At 36.6% G+C, this 23,954-nt stretch overlaps 3 protein-coding genes across 14 annotated transcripts in view; 2 read left to right on the forward strand and 1 right to left on the reverse strand.

The window, feature by feature from the left end:
- PAPLA1 (Phosphatidic Acid Phospholipase A1) overlaps positions 1-19,858 on the reverse strand; it is a 30,013-nt gene extending 10,155 nt beyond the window's left edge. For 3 of the 5 annotated variants that reach the window (XM_089257768.1, XM_089257766.1, XM_089257769.1), the window contains exon 1: positions 19,426-19,858. In XM_089257768.1, coding sequence (XP_089113894.1) covers positions 19,426-19,645 — 220 coding nt within the window. In that variant the 5' untranslated portion in view covers positions 19,646-19,858. The remainder of the gene's footprint in view (positions 1-19,425) is intronic. The other 2 variants (XM_089257767.1, XM_089257770.1) reach the window with 2 other exon arrangements.
- On the forward strand, positions 1,605-19,274 carry LOC108649320 (RAS oncogene family member Rab5). Of its 8 annotated transcripts, none has more exons than XM_089257777.1 (9): positions 1,605-1,621; positions 11,891-13,229; positions 13,744-13,961; positions 14,038-14,190; positions 14,664-14,793; positions 17,416-17,613; positions 17,982-18,408; positions 18,473-18,635; positions 18,698-19,274. In XM_089257777.1, the coding sequence occupies exons 2-9, from the start codon at positions 11,978-11,980 to the stop codon at positions 19,163-19,165; spliced, it is 3,009 nt and encodes a 1,002-aa protein (XP_089113903.1). In that variant the 5' UTR covers positions 1,605-1,621; positions 11,891-11,977; the 3' UTR covers positions 19,166-19,274. The 8 variants fall into 8 exon arrangements, with proteins under 8 accessions (XP_089113903.1, XP_089113898.1, XP_089113897.1 ...); XM_089257772.1 differs by lacking the exon at positions 1,605-1,621 and adding an exon at positions 2,143-2,260 and having other exon boundaries at positions 11,880-13,229; XM_089257771.1 differs by lacking the exon at positions 1,605-1,621 and adding an exon at positions 4,924-5,621.
- Positions 19,859-20,225: 367 nt separating the features above from the next.
- LOC108657724 (trans-1,2-dihydrobenzene-1,2-diol dehydrogenase) lies at positions 20,226-22,752 on the forward strand. The gene is made up of 5 exons (XM_030383777.2): positions 20,226-20,244; positions 21,365-21,599; positions 21,658-21,949; positions 22,007-22,253; positions 22,410-22,752. The coding sequence occupies exons 2-5, from the start codon at positions 21,386-21,388 to the stop codon at positions 22,668-22,670; spliced, it is 1,014 nt and encodes a 337-aa protein (XP_030239637.1). The 5' UTR covers positions 20,226-20,244; positions 21,365-21,385; the 3' UTR covers positions 22,671-22,752.
- The last annotated feature ends 1,202 nt before the right edge of the window (positions 22,753-23,954 follow it).

Consider the following 23,954-nt stretch of genomic DNA (forward strand, 5'->3'; position numbering starts at 1 on the left):
TAAGAAATGTTGAAAAAGCAAAAAGAAAAGAAATGAAACGAAACGAAACGAAACGAAGAAGACAAAATAAGTAAATAAACACCAGCTTTGGCATTTTTGGCATTGAACCCTCCGGCAACGAAATGCCCAAAAAACAAGAGCGAAATGAAATCAAAATAAAACTCAAAAGCTCAATAAAAATGCGTGCTTGGAGCTGCTTGGAGACGCTGCTGTGCGATGCTCGAGACGACGGTTTGTCTGATATAAATAAAATGCACGATTTTTCTATAACCATCACAACAAGAGCCCAAAAAACAACCAACAAAACACTAGAAGATGACGAAAAAGAAGAAGAAGACGATGATGATGAAAATGTTCAACATTTTTTGTTTGTTTTTATCTTGTTTTCTTAATGTTGTCGAAGCCATTTATACACTTGGCATTTTCACTTCAGAACATTTCGTAAAGGCCAAAAATAATGTCGATTAGTGAGATATAATTGCGGCTAATATATGTAAAATGTTAGAGCTTTAAGTTTTGGCAGTTGATGAGAGAGCTGATGTATAATTAAGTAAAAGTAGTTTTCGATTTAGTTGCTAAGAATTATTTTTAAATGAGCTGAACCAGTTTGAACTAGATATAATACTTTCTGTCAAGATCTCAGCTCAGCTCAGATGAACTGGTTGATACAAAGGAAAGTCAGCATTATTTTGCTTCCTACTGCTCTAATTCAGATTCAAGATTCCGTTTATAAATGATTTCTTATTTTTATATTATTATCAAATATTTCATATCGTATAGTTAACCAACGGAGTTCCTTCCGCTTTCATTATAATTTCTTCTTGCTAAAGGCTTCAAAGTCAGATCTGACTCATATACTATGTAGGCACGCATCTATAACACTCACTCAAATGAGTTCCTACAAATATTGTCCAGGGCTCCGTCACACTGCTATGCCCCCATTTCGTAATTCCACAAATAATTTGAACTTTAACCACATTGCGAATTCGATTGATTAGAGCGTTACTTCACAGCACATTCCATGCCCGGCAAGCATCGTAAACCGGCAGTCATGCCCCTAATCCAAGAGGCAGGCACAAATACAAAAGACTTAGAGAACGAACTCAGGTAGCTGCAAATTCAAGTGAAATGCTTTTTTTTTCATTTTAAGGCTTCATGCCTGTTAAACTCTGTTAGCTGGGTAATTCCAAAACAAAATATGTCTAGTTCCACCCCAGCCCAAAAGCCACACACACACACACACACACATACACACCCAGTTTCAAGTCTCTCAGAGTCAGCGGCCTTGTGACGCATTTCGGGCAACTGCCTGGTAATTCCATTATAGATTCTTAGCAGTATAATCTTATCAATAAGGTGCGCTCTGTTTGCAGCGTATTATGCCTATGTCCGCTTGCAACCAATTGCTAAATATTTAAACAATTTATGAGACACGCTCAAATTTAAACACACACATATACACACACATGTACAGACAATTGCACAACTATAAGTCAAGTTGATGAGCTGCGACTACAAAAGGGCGTGTAATTAGGAAACGTTGTTTTAGTATCGTTACGATCGTTAGCTCGTACAGCAGTATTCAAGAATATATATATAATAATAAATTGTGCTCACCCACGTAAGGATATATATTATACCATATACATATAATCGCGACTAACACTGCCTCTCACCAGCTCGAAGAGTGTGAAACGTTTATTGGGCAGCGAATGCAACAAGTTGGTAAATTTTTTGATTGATTAGCATCTACCAAGCAACAACAAATTAAGAAATATAATCGAAATTCGAGTTTATAAGTGTGTTTTCAATCAAATCGCTCGATCGATCGATCATCAAAAATTTAGCGTTAATCAAGTAAATTAATACATATTGCGAGTGTACTATATAGATTCACGAAACGATTGCCAAACATTTAAAGTCAATCAGTATATTTGGGTTTTTACATTTTACTTCCTTTAAATAAAAACAACAACAATATTGTGCAAAATAAAATGCAATAACAACACCAAAAAAATTTCAACATTCAACATTTAACGAAAGCCCAAAATGCATGAAAATTGCGTGAGGCGAATAAATTCTCAACGCAAAATGTGCAATAAATAAATTGATTGTAAAAAGCAAAAAAAAAAAAAATAAAATAAAATATATAATTTACAAAAAACAAAATAATAATAAATGAATAATAGAGCGTGAAATTTAAGTGAATAAAGCTGAAATTCATAACATTATATAAATACGTATCTTATCAAAGGAGTGGGTAAGAGATTCCAGTTATATGTCGAATTCATTCAAGATTTCCAGCTTTCTTTAACGATGTGGTTTTATTAATAAATTATATATATCTGTATTTATGTATATGTGTAAACTTTACGATTTCGTATTTGCTATATAATTGAGTGACTTTTCAATAGGATTTAAGTAGATTCTTTCTTGAATTTATTTTTATTTTTAAAATATAATTTCATATGTATGCCATAAATATATATGTATGTATACACACAAGTGTGTCATAAACTAAGTGTTGCAATAATAAATTCAACGAACCGCAGAAAAGAAAAAATTTTCAAAGACGCAACCAACAACTCTTCAGGCACATTGAGGAAGTTTTGAGGAACGCACGTAGGTCACAGCGCGTACACGTTTTTTTCTTTTAAGAAAAAAAAAAAAAAACTTTAAGCAAAAACCACAACAATAATAATGCCGGTTAATAATTTGCCCAACAAGTAGATGAGATGGACGCATAATTTGCTGTTGTTGTCATAAAAAGCGACAACTTCATTGAAAAAGCGCGAGCAAAAAAAAAAAAAAAAAAAAAAAACAAAACAAAAAAAAAATAAAATAAAAATAAAAAGGCTAAGTAAAAAGCATAATAAAATAAGAGAACATTTATAGCAAAAAATAAAGTCGCAGATTTAATACACTTGCTAAATATGGTAGGCATTGTTGTTAACAAACAAATTAGAAATATGATATATGACTAATTTATATATGATATCTTTTTCGACATAGGATCTTGAGGGAGAGATAAAGATGGAGAGAGAGAAAAAGGTAGAGAGTAGTGAGATGCGCTAGAGGAAGCAGAAATAGAGAGAGAAAGAGGGTATATATAGAGTGAAGTCAGAGAGAGAGGAAGTGAAAGACCGAGGGAATACAGCGACAGGAGAGAAGAAGACAGACAAAGAGAGTGAGAGTAGGAAAACAAAAGCGACAGACCGAGAAGGAAACTGATAATACAAAAATATATATTATAATTATCAAGATACTATACAAGATAATTTACTTGCAATTAATGGAATGATGGAATACGTGCGATTTCATTTCATGTACGATACCTAAAGCTAAAGATAAGCTGCTCTCTCAGCGTATATCTATGGCATATGTCATACGATATACGAGTATCAAATTCTCATATTACACCAACCAGAGATATGTACAAAAAAAAAAAAAAAGAATTGTATAGAAATTCCTTCAAATTTTGCACGAAAGTTGGGAAGAAAAAAATAAACACAAAACAAATGCGTCATTTTGGCTTTTATTGTTGTGGTGGTTGCTCTAGTTGGAAACGAGTTGAGAAAATGTCTCGTAAAAATACAAAAGAATATGAATATTTAGCGTGTAGAATTTCTCGTTTGCTGTTGCTGAACATTCTGCAAACGCTTTAGTTTTAAGTGCAACATTGAAAGAACCTTGAGACGCCAACACAATGAACAAGCCACAAAGCGATTTCATCGTAAAGAAATTCTCAACAACAAAGAAAGCAAAATTCCAGTTTACTTTTAATTTTCTTCTTCTACTTTATTTTACATATATTTTTTTGTTTTGGACCCAAACTGGAATACTTTAGTCATAGGATTTGGATCATTCCGTTTAATGTATGTCCAAAACAGTTCCGTGTTTATTTATTAAGTTTTAGTACGATTTTTGTTTTTTGTCAGTTTTTATTGATAGACAAATCGAACGTAGCCGGCTCTACATGGGAGGCATGTTTATGAGTTTTATGAGGCAGACAGAGCAAGCATATTAAATTCGATACACGCTCCATTTTAAACGCGGCGCCTGGGTAGACGAACTTCCTCCTACAGAGTGTGACAGACCTCAGTTCGCCTTGCACATTATTATAATTTACTATATATATATAAATATTTATCTTTTTTTTTTTTTTTTGCATGAATTTTGATGACTTGTGTTAAGCATATTTATTTTTTATTTATTTTTATCTTATTTTTAATGCGCTTAATGGAGGCGACAAAAAAAAGGTCAACGTGCAAAGAACTTTGTTGCAAAATAAATAAATATTAAATGTAGTTTAGCTTGGATTTGAGTAAAAAACATATTAGAAACGAATTTTAATACGATTTTCATCAGTCTATATAAGGCAAAGCAGTTTATATTAAGCATATGTATATGAAATATATATAAAAAATGAAAACTGTGAATTTTATTTTATAGTTAATTCCCCTGTCTATAATTATATTAAATATTTTCCTCTGCCCATTAGTCAAAAGCAAAAGCAACAAAGATGATATATCTTTTCAGAAATTCTACAAATCTTGTGATGGGTATCTAAATAGTCAATCTACGTCAACTGTATAAGATTCTGACGTTCGTCATATTTTCTAAGCACTCATACTACATAATCGCACATAGAGCACACGTACACATACATAGCTCTATCCATATGGCGCCTATTCAAATTTGGGGGCCAGCACGTTGCCACTTTATCAGCATCACGCTCTTAAGATTCCAACTAAACAGAGCGAACGAGATTGAATGCTGTTGAGGCTGCTGCTGCTGCTGCTGCTGCTGTTGCTGCTGTTGCTTGTTGCTGTTGAGGCTGCTGACAGCGTCGACGTCAGCAGCGCTGATCGAGCCAAGTTGAGTCGAGCTGATCGTGGTGCTGAGTTGGTTTTGGTTTGGTTTGTTCGTTCGTTCGTTCGCTGGTCGCTGTTTTTGTGTGTCTGCTTTCAGTTTCATTTGAGACGTCGTCGCGGCCGCAAGTGCTAAAAGCAGCTCAACAATAGCAACAGCAACAACAACACGCAACGTGTTGGTCTCAACTAAATGAACATAAAATCAACGCAAGCAGCAAGAAGCAAAAAATAAAAACCATAACAAAACAACAACAACAACAACAACAAATTTAAACGGGTTAATCAATATACGCGCAACAGCACGCTGAATTTTGAGTTTTTTCTGTGTGCGTGAGTTTCGTCTGTCTGCTTTGTACTAAAGTGCAAGTGATTGTTTCTTATTTATTGTTATTATTATTATTATTATTATTTTTGTTGTTATTGTGCTTTGCATAAGCCCTGGCAATTCATAAACAATGCAAAGAAGTGCGCAAAATGCATAAATAAAGTGCATTCGTTTTACATATTGATTGAACAACAGCAAAAAATCTCAATCGTCGCATAACTTATAAAGTGCGGCCGCTAAACAAGTTCGTTGCCTAAGTCATTTGTTTGCCAGCGCCAACTATCCATACTTTCAAAAAAAGAAGAAAAAAAAAAAAAAACAAAAACAAAACTTAATTATTTATAATACTCGCAATTTATTGCTAATATATGCAATTTGGACCGTCCAGCCAGCCACGTCGTCAGCAAGAAGTCGCATAAAAGGCAAGTGTGAGGGGTACAACAGCAACAACAACAACAACAACAACAACAGCAACAAGAGCAAAAGCTAACAAAAAGAATCTTTTGCTCGAAATGCCAAAAGTCAAATAAAAGAAGAGCACAAATTTATGCATATCTAAAAAGTGTTATTTATAAATCACAAACGATATAATAATGCAAAAAAGTTATACGAAAATAAATTAATAATAAAAAAAACAGCAAACGAATTACTGCAATTTCAATGTCAAGAAAAATCAACAATAAAACAGCAGCAGCAACAACAACAACAACACCTGCTGCTGCTGCTGTTGCTCGACGGCGCGTGGGTTCTTCCAAAAGGGTTTGAAAACAAATGCCAGAGACCGATTGTATCTTATGACTGCAATTGCAATTTTGTTGTTATTTGCGTTTCTAAAGCAAACACAATTTGCTAGAAAGCAAACAACGAACTGCAGGTTCTCTCTGTCTCACTCTCTCTCTGTGTGTGTGTGTGTGTGTGTGTGTGTGTGTGTGTGTGTGTGTGTGTGTGTGTGTGTGTGTGTGTGTGTGTGTGTGTGTGTGTGTGTGTTAGGTGCTAAACTAGGTTGATACCCTGGCTCTGTAGTTGTGCTGGCTTTATATAATTGATTATTAAATGATATTTAGTTGATGATAATGAACTTTAACTGAAATTCTCTGCTCTTCGTAGAAAATATAGTTTAAAGCGTGTTGACAGCTAGCTCAAATAACATTTTAGTTAAACATTTGAATTTTTGTTGTAATAGAAAGTGAAGTTAAGAATAGATTATTTCTGGTTTTGCCATTGTAAACGGGTTTAGGGCAGAAATAGTTTGTGAATTTCTAAGCATTAAAAGGCTAATAAGTAATACAAGAATTTTAGAGATTCCTTAAATTACATTAGAGCATCAGAGTATGTGAAAAAATGGTTTAAAACAATGTTCAAGCCAGGAAATTGAGTTTCTTTATAGTACTATGCTATATACATTTTTTCGCTTTAAGACTTATCTCTTATGATTCTTTTTAAAGCTCTCAAAATGTAAAAATAATATTGAATATTTACGTAAAATTTCTATTTATTTTAAATATAATAAATTTAAATTTATAATAATACAATATGAAATATCTCAACTTAGAGGCATCTCGCCGCGTTTATCTCAGCAACTTTACAAACTACCAACCTCAATTAGATAGATATCATTAGATAGTTACGCATTCATTAGACAGTATCTCAAGTTTTCTAAATTTTATTCAAGCCACATTTCGTGAATGCAAAATTCTAGAAACAAAACGTCGACTTTCCATAATCAATTTCTTTGCCAAAAACTTCAAAGTAAACGAGCTATTGGCCGCTGTTGTTACGCTTAGGGTATATCAAATACGAAATAAAGCGAAAAGTGTGCAAAAACGCAATTTGAATTTATAATTTTTGCAATTATTTTTCATTAATTTGCTGGGCAATAAAAAAAGTCATAGCATATCTCAAATGCTTACGCGCTATTTGAATTACATCCGTCCCACCTCGGCCCGCCCCTTTAGCCCACTCGTACTCACAACACAGGGAACTCGAATAATTGCGCGTTTCTAATTTGTTTATAGAATTTTAAATAATAATAATAATAATAATAAGTATCAGCTGCTGCTGTGGCTGATTGATGAACTGACGCATTTGGCTTTGATTTTGTAATTTGCTGTTCCCTGTTGTCTTTCGTTAATTAAAAAAAAAATAAATTGCCTATAAATAATAACAAACAAATTAGAGGTCTGAGCTAACACTTTAGTTTAGTTCAGTTCAGTTTAGTTCGGTTCAGTTCAACTGCGAATCGTTTTCTGCTCAGTTCTCGCAGAATTCACAATCTCACGTCGGCTGCAATCGAAAAGTGAAATATGTACTTCACGCTCGCCCCTCCTCTATCTCTCTCTCTCTCTCTCTCTCGCCCTCTCTCACTCTTCAGCTCTGATTGATGTCAGAGTTAAGATCTTGATGATGTTGACGCTGCTGTTGATTAAAATAAGCACGTCTCATTTGAACGATACAAAGATTTGAATGCCTTTAATGATGGCACGTAAATAAATATAATATACATAGAAATATATAATTATGGTAACTATATATATCATTGCATATCATTGCCTTAGATCTTAGATGTATAGTTCTGCAATTTTGACTTCAGAGAACATTTAGAATCGGTTCTAATCAGCAAGGCTCGCAAATTGATTGTCTTTTAATATTTATCTTATCAGCAAAAGAATTCTCTAGGCAATACATATAAATTTCTGGTTGGTTAAAACTATCATTTTGTTTATGGTTTGATTATAGCTTGCTTATCAAAAATTGACTGGTTCTAAACAGAAATCAGAAGTGAAATTGATATTTAATTTTAATAAAAAATTTAATATAATTGTTATTTAATATTAAATTTTATATTATATTTAGATATAGACCTGATAATCAAATCGGAAGGTTTTCGGGGGAGCTCTATCGATAACCTACTCATATTTTGACGTGAAAACTTGTTAATAAACAGATATATCATGATCTCAAGCATGGTTTATTTATATAGCTATAGACTCGAAAATATATTAATTATAATATTATTATTTACATATATGAATGAAAGATTGACACTACTTTAAACTAAATATGGCATCTCTGACTTCTGCTATATCTTATGTATTCAATAGGATACTGCAGATAATAGAAAAACAAAACAAAGTATTTTTACTTTAGTATACGAGATTTAACTAAATTTTCCATGGTAATAGTTGCTATAAAAATCTTGTAATAGTTACGAGACTTCAGCTCATCAATCCTCGAGCTATATCGAATTGAATTGAATTGCTTTTAAAGTTCATTGTCAGCGTCTTATTGTCTCGTCGTTAAATAATATTCTCAAATAACTTCAGATATAAAATTTAATAGCATTTTCTTTACATCATTTCTTTTTGAATAAATAAATATGCAAAGTGTTTAATGATTATGTCAAAAAGCATTATTCTTGGCCTTGGATAATATATTCATTTTCAAACCTGATAAATAGGCAAGGAAATAGTATTATAATATTGACAAGTGGCAGGATGAACTGCTTGACTGATGATGTGCAATGTTAGCAACTGTGTTTAACCTTTGGACAGTCTATACAATATACACTATATATGTTTATTTATATATACATAGAATGCAGTACTACGTGCCTCAATCACTTCGTTGGGAAGTTTCATGAATGAAAGCTGAACGTCTTCGATAAGGTCAATAATCAGTCGATTGACAAATCGAACGTGTTATTCGGCTGCATTCCGCATTTATCGTTCATTGAAAGCGGAACTGCATATCATTATAAATGCGTACGCTAAGAGGAATTTAAGTTCTCATTTCGTATAGGGGATTTGATGTCAGGGCAACAGAAGTAGCATCAGCAGCAGCAGCTCGATTCTGCCTCTCTTCTATGAACGAACGAACCGGCTTTATGAAATGCGCATTGACCTTGCAACGCCTGAAAAATGTACAAATCAATTTTCGATTAAAAAAATAAAAAAATAAATAAAATAAAAAAAAAGGCGTCGTGAGCAGCTGCCAAAAAAAGATACCGAAAAACGAGAAAATCGAACGCAGAATATTTTAAGTTAATTTATTTCCACATGCTCGTTGTTGTTGTTATTCACGCATATAAAAAACGTTTCAGTTTTAGGGGTTTCATATATATATGTATATCTCTTCTTTTGTTTTTTTTAAATTTTATTGTATTTTTTGCATGTCGTTAATTAATGACAGCTGTTCGCTTGAGCTGACCACGTTGTTGCACACATCACGAGCCACACGGAGAGCCAAAGCGAAGCCAAGAAATCAATCATTCAAATTGATTTGTTGCTAATTTGTTATTCAAACAAGACGACGCTCTTCAGCCCGAACTCAATAAGCGCAAAATGCATTTATCCACAAAATAAAAGTAAATAAAAGCATATATTTATATACATATATACATATTGTATATATGTAAGTGTTTGCCTTTTATATGTTTATATTTATTGTTTGCATGACGCGCAATCCAAGTGCTAATTGCATTTAGTTAATTAAATGTTAAAAGTTGATCAAATTGACCGAAACAGCATTGGAACTTGCGTAGGCATATTCGCAATATGTAAGATAAAAGATTGCGAATAGTAAATACCCTCTATATTAGGTTTAATTGGAGGAAGATTTTTGAAAGATTTTTGCGGCATTTCTTGAATTTCTTTGAATCTTAATATAAACAATGCGCTGATAGAGTTCATGTAGAATACGATTAATAAATAAATATAAATTAATTTATATAAAGCCTTCAAAATATAGAGCGAGACAGAGAGGAAGTATTTTTATAGTAATAAAATATGTAGCAAGAAAAGCCAATCAAATTTTCGATTAACAAAAGAATTTGTTTGAAAACAAAATACAAATATATTAAATATTCATTACTTACAAAGATGCATATATTTTAATATATTATATAAAATATATCGTATCGTATCGTTTCATTTGTAACTACTACAGAGTAAATATATATATGATCACCTTCAACAAGTCGTCTATCTTAAACAGCCGTCAATTATGTCCAACTTTTACAGGGTACCTAAGCCCATTGAAAACGTCAGATTTAATCAAGCTCAGGCATCAGTTTTATTTAGTTATTAGTTGTTTTTTTTACAGTTGGTTTGATGGGGCCTAATAAAAACATGTCTTCATAAAGTGGTAGTCGATGTTATTGTTGTTGTTGCTTTTCTTGCATTTGTGCGTCTCACTCTTGAATCATTTGCTAATGTCAACGGCTTAAGCGCCGCCGCCTGCTCTTCGTTTTCCGCAGCTGCAGCAGGTTTCGATAAAACTTTAAAACACATAATAAATATAAACAAAAACCTTGACCATATAGTTGATTTGTTTGATTTTTTTTTTCATCCATTTTACAATCAATTTATACAAGTTTCTAATGCGCTACTCAATTTAATCACGAGTTGTTTGGCTTTTGTTTTTATTAATTTATATTTTTGGCAAAACGAAAACTTTTCTCCCTTCATAAAAATTGCTTATGCACAGCAATTTTTTTTTTTTCAATTTCCATCAGTGTTTTTTTGGTTTTTTCTTTGAGCTACTATTGTTAAAGCACATTTTATTGCTCGTTGGCTTTTAATGTTTTACATTGACTCATGTTCATGAACATGACTTTTGGAAAATATTTCGCTTGGCGTTCATCAAGTCTCAAATTGAAAAGTGCGTGATCAGCGTAAATTGTTGTTATTTTACTTTATATTTGGTTACTTTTAACTGGCTTTTAATAGCAGCCGCAGCAAATTGTTAAATAATTGTTGGCTAAATACCAAAAAAATTGATATTTCAAAGAGTGGAGATGCAAAAAATTGCTTATGTGTAGCGAATTATATTTCTAAGGTGTTATTATTAAAGAAAGATATTATAATTGTTATAATAGTTATTATCCCGATTTATAAAAGTAGAGCTATAGGTAAAAATATTCGATATTTTCTAGATATCATCTTTCTATAGATCTGTATGATTGCATATAGTTTTAAAACATTCTTATATTTTTGTAGGTACATGCGTCTATTATTCAATAAAGCAGAATTATATTATATATTATAGAGGATAATATATACTTAAATTTTTGGTAGATTTGTTTATTATTTATTAACAACATAAATATATAGTTATATCAAAAATATTGCAGCACTCTTTAAACGATAAGCAATAACCGATAACTCACATTCGAAAATCAATAATCAAAAATAAATATATTTATCATTTTTTCTGCCTTTAGTCTAAAGCCACTGCGAAATTCGCCTAATTTCCAATTTAAGCTCTATAAATAGTATTGAGCTTTGTTATTTTTAGTTAATCTTTACTCTGACCGAACTCTCCTTTCTCTTTCTCCTTCTCTCTCCCTCGCTCTCTAATTAGAATCAACAAACTTTAAAGCTGCGAATATATATGTATTTGTGCCCCTTTCCATGTTTTGACTCCATTAACGATAATTAAATTGAAAATATTTGTTAATAACAGAATAATAGGATAATTGTGAGCGCATTTCACTTTTTCGCATTGCGAAAGTGTCGAAACTAACGAAAACAACGGCAATTTAACAACAATAATCAATTTTAATAATAATAATAATAATGATGCCGCATAATTGCGTCAATTTACTGAGCGTCAATCAATCAAGAGTCGCATTTGGTAGCTTTCAAAAAAATGTTTGATTTATGACATTTCTTGTTGTGCATTTTTGTTGTAGATTTTCGAATTGGATGCTGATCGAGTCAGGGGAGATAACGAGCAGGAGACTTAACTAAATATCACAACCCAAACACATTCCATTGCAATGATACTGCGAACGAGTAGAATTTGCCTGCTCGGGCTTTGGCTGCTCACGCTGCTGACCCTGCTGCAGGCCCAGGGCGAGGATTATGGCGGCGATGTGGGTGACGGCGATGTTGGCGGCAGTGATGACATCTATGAGCCGGCACAGCAGGAGGCCGAGCTCGAGACGGAAACACAGCAGCGACGCAATAGCATTGAGGTCGAAGACAGTGCTCTGCCCGCACAGACGGTCAATGAGCTGCAGTCCATGGAGCAGCCATCGACCACGGACAAGGTGCCGGCGGCTGTCACCGAGATGTCAGCGCCCACAGCGGCATCGGCCACCACAGAGTACGATGAGAATACGGCAGCTGAGGTTATGGAAGATGCGCCCACACAGAAGCAGGAGACTAAGGTCGAGAAGCCGGCCAGGCATTCGCAGGAGTACTACTACGAGGAGATGCAGGATGAGGAGCAGCACGCCGAGCAGCAGCCGAAAAAGCAGCATAGAGAGCCACAGGAGGAGGCGGCCACAGCCACAACGACAATAGTGCCCGAATATGTGCGCAAGGCAAAGGCGGAGAGATTTCCTCACACGGAGCCCGACTATGCCGAAGATGATATGATGGTGGAGCAGCAAACGCAGCCCGTTAACCCATCTAAGGATCAGGAAGAGGGCGTCATCTACCGGGATGAGCCGGCACAGCCCCAAGCTCACATGCAACAGCTGCCCGTGAGCCACAAACCCAAACCGTTCAATCCCAGCTCCGTGGAGTACTACTACGATGAGTTGGACAGCACGGAGCATCGCATCACGACCACGATACAGAGCACACCAACAAGAACAAGCACAACGAAAACAACCGAGGCACCACTGCCAGTGCTGGCGGCACGTTTCGGTGGTTTCGCCGGCTTTGGTGGTTGGCCCGAGCCAATACCCAGTGCCGTACCAACTAACGCACCGCCTGTCGCCATTCCCAGCCCAACCACAACAACAACAACAACAACAACGACGACGACGACGACTACAACACCAACACCAACAACATCTGCGCCTCGCAAGCAATCGAAGCACATACATCTGGCCAAGCCGGAACTGCTGCCCGCCGATCAGCTGCGCAACTACATCAAGGACGTCTACATACGCATGCCTCTGGCGGTTATAGTGGATCCATCGGCAGCATCGCTCGACCAGACCAAGCGGCTGTACATAGATGCGTTGCAGGACAAGAATATCAATATTAAAATCGTGCTCGTCACGCTGAATGCCTCAGGTATGTAACTTGAAAAGTTTATCGATTGAAGTGGATATCGATAACAGCGGGCGATGCTCATAAGAATAATATGAATGGTAGAAATTGAAGGGGTATAGAAAAATATGGATTTCGATAACAGAAAGATGTTAGTAACACCTTACATAAAGATTTTGAAGTAAAGTTTGATTTCAAAACTTATCGATTGCAAGCTTAATCGACGACTATTAATCGATACTTAAGTGCTCGAAAACTTTTATATATTTATTGTTATATAACTTATCTAGAGTGGTAGACAGTCTAAAACTACCTAATATTATGCTCGATAATAATTAGATTATATATCGATAAATCAAACAAGCGTATTCAAGTTTATAAGTATTAAAATTTTCTGAGATATCCAATTCTTTATGCTTTTTTGAAGAATATAAAGATAAACAGACAACGCAGACTAACAAAAAAAAAATGGACTATCATAAAAAACAACAGAAACAACAATGTTAAATCTTTTCCAATCTAAATTCGATTGTTTTAGGTGTGCCCTCCGCTTTCAGTTTCAACAATACGCGAGAGTTTATCGCGGGCCTGAACAGCACCAAAGAGCTGGAAGGCGGCAACGCCTTTGTGGGCGTGCTACAGGCCGCCGAACTGGTGCCCTACGACAGCGCCATATTCATATCGACAGCCGCCATACCGCCGCACACGGACATTGTGCAGGATGCGGCAATCACATTGCTTAAGAAACGCATACGAGTGAGTAAATTGAATCTTAAAGAGAGTTAGTTACTTAATACATGAATAACTGTTATTAATCATGCGCTCTTTGTAGTTGTTTATGCTGTGGTACGGCGAGCGATCGGCCAATGAGAACGAGACGGAAGATGCTGTGGGCGGCATTTTGGGCGAGGTGGCCATACGATCGGGCGGCGAAATAATTCATATTGTGAGCACCGAGCATGGACAGCATATCGCGGGCAATACGGTAAAGAGCACAAATGAGCGTACGAGCGTAATTAGTGTAATTAAAATTATGATGGAGCTCAGCAAACAGCCAACAACCAACAGCCAGCAGCTAGCAGCTAGTAGTCGGCCTGCTGCCAAGTGTTGAAATTGAAAGTGGCGACAACAACAATAACAACAACAGCAACAACAGCGGCAGCAACAAGTGTTGCCCAAGCAACCAAGTGAGACGCAAATAGCAGCTTGGATTACCTTTCAGACAGGTGCTCAAGAGCACGACGACGCGATTTGCGGCTGCTGGAGTTGCTGTTGTTTGGTTGTTTGTTGTGTTGATGATGTTGCATCTTTGTGCAAAACTAGGTTATGGAAAGAAAAGTGAAGGGCAAATTTGTTTATAGAAAGGAAACTAGACATTCCAAAAACAACAACAACTAGATAAATGCTTTAACCACTTCTCTCTCTCTCTTTCTCTTTCTCTCTAATGTCTAATTGCAGTTAACGCTCGTCTCGGATGCGTATCAAGGCAACCAGGAGCTGGAGCTACCTGTTGATACGACGCTATCCAGTTTACATGTGCGCATCGATGCCAACATGCGACGTGCCACACTGGCAACGCCCAACGGTGGTTAGTTCAGCCAATAAACCCAAACCCAAACCCAAACACACAAACACACACACATCACACAATCTATTGCTATCTCACTCTATTAGTACTAACCAAGTAGTTGGAGTTGAAGCAGCATCAGAAAGACAAAAACAGGGTTGTACTCCATACTAATAGTGTTGTAAAAGTTCAACGTGTACGGGTTCAACAATAAGGGATCTTCAATTTCGTGGCACAAGCGTATGGCCACGCCTAGGCTAGCATTGATTTAAGTTGATTTGTAGCTAACTATATATATGTATAATTATATATGTATGTATTTCTATATACGATATATGTTAACTTAACCCATTTACAAACACACCCTATTTCTATCTCAATATCCTTACTAAAAAGCCAGTGTTGTAAAATGTCTCAAGAGTCAAATGTCCTTATTTATACGTGCTTAGCTTTAAGTTTTATATTTTAACTAACCGCCTACCCTATCCACTCCTACTCCAACTTGTATTTCCTCTGTTTTTTTTTTTTTTATGTATATATCAAAAAAAGAAAAAGAAAGAAAACTAAACTCTCCTCCAACGCTTTCCTTAACCATAACGCTAGCTTAATGCTAAATACTTAACATTAACTTGTAGTACAAAAGAATTTCTTCGAATATTATATACAGACGCAGATATATGTTTATGTTTATGAAAGTAATAAATGTTTAGCTTTAAGGGTCTACAATAAAAAAAAAGACACACACAAATAACTTTGCAGTAACTGAAAAAAAAACGATAAATTTTCGGCGTACTTTTAACTTTAGCTTCCAAACCGACCCCAGCACAAGTTTAACTACAACAATTTGCACTTGCCGATCTTTGTTTATGTTTGTTTGTCCCAGGCGTAAGTATATAAAATATTCGTATATTTTTTATGTCTACATGTCTTGGCACATTCCAATACTTTACTAACACAACGTTCTCTCAACTATACACAGCACAAATTGTGAATGTTTCCTAACCACAAGTCACTTTTATTCATTTTATTTGTATGATTGCTATCAAAATTGGTCTCGAATCGAACGACTTGCGTATTAATCACACATCAACGTCTCTGTCCACATAGTCTGGGTGCAAAGTTCAAATACTCCCAAAATAGATTACGCTAATGCAACCAGACTGAAAGCAACAATGACTCAAGCACTCACGTACTGTCTATCTCAGCACAGATTTGAATGTGAAAGGCGGCTTATCGCAATAGAAAGACAATTAACGAAAACAAGAACAGCTCAATATTAGCATATTCAAGATTATATAATAGAATTCAGCTCGGGGAAAGTATTTAAAGCAAGATGAGCTCACTTACAATTTTCAAAATCCACTCAAAATTCTACAGTTTAAAGTCGATATGTGTAGCGATAATCAATAATTAATCGATAAACTATACTTTCTATGAGTCAAAGGCTGACATTAAATCTAACTAAAATCAGTTAAAAAATTCCTTAACATATTAAGCCTAGTTGAGCGGTTCTTACTTCCCTTCAATATTTATTCATTCATTGTTATTTGCTTAGCGCTGTATTCATTATTTGCACTGTTTATTTATCATAACTACATTATGAACTTTGGCATAAACACAGTTATAGAATTACGGAAGTTATTCCGAGAGAGTGAAAGAGAGAGAGCAAGCAACCGATGACAGCCCACAATCCCACTCGCACACAATCACAGAACACGCTACCACACATACACACACACGCACACATACAGCGCGAGCGCCGTTTTAACCTTTTCCTTTTGTACAAATCAATTGAAGTTGCCTGCCACAATGTTGAATGTATTGCACATTGTATTTTTATAACTATGAAAATTAAAAAATATTCAATATAAAATTCATATAACTTATTAAACACACTTACGCACATACACATTCATAAAAACCTAGATAGTCATTTGTTTAAACTGTTGCCAAATTTTTGACGTTGCAGCATTAGTCACAATTAAATAGACAAATACATACACAATTAGTCGGCTGGCATGCATTTTCCCACTGCCATGGCCAAGTTCAAAAGTAGCCTCTGACCAAAATCGAAGGCGACTTTGTTGATGATGCACACGAATTGGTAATCTTATATTACGCCGCGGGCCATGTCAGTTAACAAGTTGACTTTGTTTAAAAATTAAATGGCGCAGTTCCGCACTTAACACTTCAGCGTTATTCAATTATTTATGATTTTTGTGATTTGCTTGATTTCACAATTCGAAAAACAATCGTTTATATGTTAAATGTTTTGCAGAAGTAGTTTCCTTGCACAACAATAACAACAACACTACGAATAAGAGCCATAACATAGCAGCTGCTCAGCGTAGAGTTGCCAGCTCAAGAGCTGTTATATACAAATATTTAATAATTATATCTAATGATAATAAATTACACAACTCCCTGCATGAACTTACTGCAATTCTGTGCACTCGTTTTTGGAATTTTGGAGCGCACAATATTTAATTAATATATATTGATTATGTACACAATGTGCAGGCCAACAGTCTGGCAACGCTGCATGCCAAACAGCTGTTGTGCACACCATTCGCAGTGAATGGCAAAAATACACCTGTTAATTTGTTTATGTGTGCATTACATTCTCTCTTTGTCTTCGTTTAGATATCAATTTAAAGAAACACGTCAAATTTAAGTCAAGTAATGATACACAAAATACCAGCCCCGATGAACTGGATGCCTACGTACCGCTTAACAAGTTGCGCAAGGCAACAATCCTCAAGCTGCAGCTGACGCCGGAATCTCCAAGTGCCGCTTACAATGTTTTCATACGCGCCGAGCGTAAAGCAGATGTTTTCCTTGGTAAGTTTCAACACACAGCTAATCAATTAAAAGGCAACTTGGCAAGCGCGCTGGACGCATATAACTGAACAAATATAATTAAGATGCGTCGTTTTCTGAACCACGAAAAAAACATGGAAAAACAAAAATAAATACAACAACAAGCTAACCGGTGCTCGGGGCTCGCTTGTAGAGATAACGCTGCTCGCCTTTGCTTGATAACCGTATCAACCTTGGGCGTCATTTGAGCGGAATGATTGTTGACGCCATCCAAAGAGCTGCTTTTCTGCACCAACGGCAGCAACAACAACAACATAAATATTATCGGAATCCTGCTTCTAGAAACTACTTCCGGTCAGCTCAATTACTATTTCTTTGCTCGATTACAGGTGAAATTATCAAACGCATCGATAGCTACTATTCCCATGCTGTGCACGAGAGTCCCCTGGCTTCTTTGGCGCGTTCGGCTAAGCTCAAGTTTCCGGAGTCGCGGGAAAAGCTAGAGAACGATGTGGATTCACCCAAAAGCGAAGTGGAAACCTTCTCGGAAACTGAGCTAGTGCAGCCACCGACGAGTCTGAATCAAACTCAATTTGCCGCTGCCACGGGCGAACCACAGCGCGCCAGTTTGAATGCCATGTTGCTGCAGCGCTGCGGCACCAAAATCGAACTCAATACTCAGTCGCAGCTGCTCCTGAATGCGGGTCAGGTCGCAACGCTGCTGTTTGAAGTAACCAATATGCGTGCGGAGCGTGTCTATCAAACGGTGCAAGTGACGGACGAGCGGCGCTTCCTAGTGCAGCTAAGCCCAACGGGGTGAGTGAGCAATGAAACTGGAGATTGGAATATTTTTGATGCAAACTCTTTCTCTCTCCTGCAGCTTCTATTTGCGTGCACGGGAGACGAGCACCGTGCGTCTGACTGTGCTGGCTCCAACGGGCACCTCGCCCGGCACCACGGACAGAGTCACATTCACCAGCTATGGCACAGAAACGGCCACCTTGGCGGTTAGCCTAAAGGTCGTGTCCAGCATCGACGCGCAGGTATATTGCAGAAAATTCTACAGCTAGCCACAGTTTTATATAACATATTAATATATCTTCAGGACACGACTGGTCCCAATCTCTCCTGGGAGTTTGGCAATCGCTGTGACTATGTGAAGAGCGATGAACAGAACTGCGGCGATCGCTTCTGGACGCTGGATGTGACTGCCCAGGACTGGCAATCGGGCATATTGCGTTTGCAGTCAACGCCCGCGGATGGTCTGTTCTATCGCAATTACTATACGGCCGGCACCACGGAGCCCATGAAGGCCACCTATATGGCCTCCTGCTGTGAACCGAAGGTGGCCTTAACGGCATTCGACGCAGCGGGCAATCAGCGCAGCATCAACATTGATGTTCGAGATATTGTGCTGACGGAGGCGGCAATCGCTGCCATTTGTTTGGGCGCCATTCTGCTGCTGTTGCTGATTGTGCTCCTGATTTGGAGTATTATGTGGTGCTGCAAGCGACGCAAGGTATCACTGGAGCTGCCCACGTATCGTTCGCACTCGACACGCAGCATGGAATAGATTAAGAGAGCGAGAAGCTGCCAATACAAAAATAACAACTACAATAACTAAATACATATGTAGAGACGAACTTTAAGTGTTGCCCAATAAAAATACCGTTAACTGTTAACGCTTATCAGTCGAAATGTGGAGAATGGAAGCAACAAGTGACAATTGATTCGCTGCTCTCCCTATGTGTGTTGCGCTCTCTCTCTCTCTCTCTTTGTCAAAAACTTTAACTCCATTCTCTCTCTTTCTCTCTTTTTGTCTGACACACTTACCGCGTTTGAGAATGCCAGCGATGAGAGCGTTAGCTGGCTGTGCAGGTGGTGCATGGTGCACCACAGGCGGTGCCGCTGGCAACAGGAGCGGCTTATTGGGAAAATCATCATAGCTGAGACCCGTCACCGAGGCGCTGAGCAGTGGATTTTTAACAATTCGACTTGCATTGTTGTTGACGCGCGACGACGACGACACGTCACCTTTGGAGCGTTCGGACATGTTTACAATCGCGTTTCAGCACGGTACAGCGCACTGATCAGACGTTTTGAGGTTGTGCAATGCGAACTGCGACACAGCAATGATGCTTTTGTTCGCACAGTTGGCAAAATAGTTCAGAAAATAAGGCAGTCAAAAATTTACTTGCAACGCGCACAGTATCTTCACCAGGGCTGCAGCGTTTCAGACTCGCTCGTTTAATGATTATCCCTGGTTGTGCTCTTTCGTTCAATTTGGCGCAACGTTTACTTGTGAATGGCAAGCTTTTAATTGGCGGTTTATTCCATTCTCGTTACTTATTTATTTTTTTTTATTTATTTATTATTCTTAGAATAGACACAACTGAAATTGATCACTATAAAATAATTTTCGCTGTGTCAATAATTGACTGTTCACACTGTTTTCTGTAATTGCTCACGATAGAATAATTTAACAGTGATAACAGCTGTTAAAGTAAGCTTTTAAAAGTTGTCTTTTGTTATAGAAACTCTGTGGGGTTTTTAATTTTTGGAAATAGTTCTAACGCTTTTTCACCACCGGTCGGTTGGCGTTTATGCTCGTCCTAATTTATTTCGAGAGAAAATTGTTATTTCCTGAGAAAGGTGTGTCAATATGTTTTTATATACTTTTAAGCTTAAACGGTATTTAGGTAGCCGCTGAACATAGTAACAATTAATAGAAACTATAAATAGTGAGAGAATAATATGTGCACACATTGTAAATGCAAATATGGGCATTAGCAATTATTATATAAAGTATGGCTGCTAAGCCACCTGTTGCATTTCATTTCTCCCCAATACAATTCATAATCAAAACAAAAGAGCTTTTACAATAGACATGCTGTAATGTTAATTTAAACCGTAGATATGTATGTGTGTTTTCCTCTATGGCGCTCGCAGTCTCTGGAAGCACTGTTAATGACTCAACCGTGCTCTGCAGGTATACATCTTTCATTTATATGTATTTCATATGTAAATAAATGTACATTAACAGAATAATGACTATGACATGAGTTCTCCTCTTCATGTGTGTGTATGTATATATAACAGATAATATACTAGATATGTATGTATATAAATACGTGGGCGATTAATAAGAATTATCGAGCAACAAATTAATTAGTGATTATTTCATAAAAATATTAATTTCAGCATCGCTGTCTAGTAGCAAAGACATTTCCAATAGACATAATTAATGTAGTTTGCTTAATAGACTTTGTATTATAGAGTAATTTAAACGAATACTTCAGTCATTTTGCTTCTAAAATATTGTAAGCCTAAGGAAAAATTTATAATTTATGAATAAATGCACATATGCACATAATTTTGTAATTCAATAAATTTATGAATAATAATATTTTTATGATATATTTTTAAAATATATTTTGTAATATTGTACTTATTTAGTATTGCATTGTATAATTTATATTTTAATGTAAATCATCTTAAAATTCTAGCATACAATATACCTGAATATTGTAATATTTATTATCTACCCTCTGCAAAGGGCATTCAGATAAATGCTGAACTGCTACCATTGAGCCTTATCGAAGGAGTATATACTCTTACCTTCTCTCTCTATCTCCTTCTGTGCCTCTCTCTTTCCGTCTTTCTATCTCTTTCTCTCGCTCTCCTCTAGCTGATAGCATACACAGTATGCATTACCGGCGTCAACTTTTTCATATTTAACTAACAGCAGTTCTCACTTTGAGCTCATTCGAAGGTGTTTGGAGAACCGTTCAACATGTCGTCGGGAAAGTTGATTCGCTGGGGTATCGCATCCGCTGGCAAGATTAGCGAGGACTTTGTCATTGCGCTTAGTACGCTGCCCGCCAGCGATCACCAGGTGGTGGCTGTGGCCGCACGCGCCCAGGAGCGAGCCGCAGAGTTTGCCAAGAAGCACGGAATACCCACGGCCCTGGGTAGCTACGAGGAGCTGGCCAAGAGCAAAGATGTGGGTAGGTAACGAGTTCCTTTAGCACTTAAAACTCTTTACTAATGTCCACCTACGTCTAGATGTGGTCTATATTGGCGTACTGAATCCGCAGCACTATGAGGTCTCTCTGCTGATGCTGAACCATGGCAAGCATGTGCTCTGCGAGAAGCCGCTGGCCATGAACAAGAAACAGGTGGAGGGCATTCTGGCCGCTGCCAAGGCGAACAAACGCTTCTTCATGGAAGCTGTCTGGTCACGCTTCTTCCCCTCCTATCAGCATGTGCGCCAGCTCATTGACACCGGAGCTCTGGGCGAGATCAAGGATGTGCAGGTTAACTTTGGTTTTCCTCTGGCTAATGTGGATCGTTTGCAGTAAGTGGTGGCTGGACAGCTGAAATTACTTGGACTAATCTGATCTGTTCCTTGCAGAAAGCGGGAGCTGGGTGGCGGCGTCGTTTATGATCTGGGCATCTATACCATACAAGTATCGCAATGGGCCTTCCAGGAGCCACCGCAGAAAATCGAATCGACTGGCCACACCAATGCCGAGGGCATCGATGACGATGTCAGCACCACGCTGACCTACAGCGGCGGGCGTACGGCACGCATGCGCATCTCATCGCGCGAGAAGCTGGACAACAAGGCCATCATCAAGGGCACCAAAGGACAAGTAACGGTAAGTCAATGAATTGACATTTTCTAAGAGAGCGATATAAACATTGATACAAATTTTTCACGTTGCCGGCAACTGATCAAAGCTCTGTGACGTCAGCATTTGATTTCTGTTATGTGTTTCTGTTTCTATAACAACTAATTGACTTCCTCATTCCAGCTGATCGACTTCTGGACGCCAAACAAACTGATTGACATCGATGGCAAGGAGAAGGAGTGGCTGCCGCCCAAGGGCAAGCATGCGACCAACTATGCCAACTCAGAGGCCATGCGCTACGAGGCGGAGGCAGTGCGTCAATCCATACTCGCCGGCGAGCTGGAGAACAAGACTGTCAGCTATGCGGACAGCCTGCTATTTGCCCAGATCGAGGATACGATTCGGAAACAGATCGGCGTGCTTAATAAATATGATGAGCAATAAATAAGTATAATATATATTATTAAAATATTTTTGTAAATACTAATAAAAAGAAAAATAAATAATTGCAAGATTTTTGAAATATGTATATATAAAGTAAGGAATGTATATTTAATATTTTGTTTCATTTCATATAATAATAAATGTATGCTATGTCAGTTAGATCTCAAGACTTATCTAATCATCAGCGAAAATTTTCAATTACAATCAATGCCAAGTCATTTAGTTCAGCTAAGGTACTCTAAATTATTATTTTTTTTTAGTGATAAGCCCTCAATAGTGGTCTATATACTATATTGTAAATATTCCCAGCAAGCCGATTCTCATTGGCTTTGACTTTGTTTAGGTCAAGCATAGGAAAGTAATTGTAAGCTCAGTCACGATTGCAGCCTGAAATTAAATATTTATAAATATAATATATATATAGGAGAGCTCAAAATATTTATGTATGTTATACTATTTATATATGTATACAAAACTGTATATGTGAGACATACTATAAAATACATGGTACATATATAATGTACAGAGAGAAAAGATTGTCTATTATAAAGTCTGGAAAAGTCAATATTATTATTATTCTCATACACAAAAAATATAGACAAGAAATGTGCACTGCATTATACAATTTATATTATATATTTTTTTTACTATTACATTCAAGGATTATTTAGAATTTATCTTATTATATTATTATTATTATAAAACATACGTGAGATATATAAAATAGGATAGCAACACTTATATCTACAGGAATCTTAGTTTGTCACACGATTTAAAATTTGTTACCAACATTAAAATTTTTTTCCTAAACCCTGTATCGGAATCATACATATATTTTGAGGCAATCGAAATGAAAATTATGTATAATAAATGTGAAACACTTCATTAAAGTGCTTTAAATTTTGGTTCAAGTGTTTTGTGACCTTTAATGACCGTTAAAACTCAGCAGCGATTCAATTAGTAATACGTGAGATCATCAATTTTTAATCAGCACCTTAAAAAGAAGGCTCGTCTGCATATATAAGAGACTGATAAGGCTTAATATTTGTTGGACATGTGACAAGAGTTATTAGCAGCGTGATATTGGAAACCTTGGGGCCAATCTATGTAAAATATGAACTAGCTTTATCACCTGGAATGAAGTTAGAAAGAACTAAATGTAGGAATGGCTTTACCCAATATATGTATATATAAAAAAAAAGCTTTAAAAAAATATATATATATTTATTAAACGAAATATTGATATAAAATAAAATTTAAAAAAATAAAAAATAAAAATTTTTG

This window comes from Drosophila navojoa, chromosome 3 (genome assembly GCF_054131105.1).
Source record: "Drosophila navojoa isolate 15081-1374.11 chromosome 3, UAZ_NAV_1.0, whole genome shotgun sequence".
In the NCBI taxonomy this organism is placed as follows: domain Eukaryota; kingdom Metazoa; phylum Arthropoda; class Insecta; order Diptera; family Drosophilidae; genus Drosophila; species Drosophila navojoa.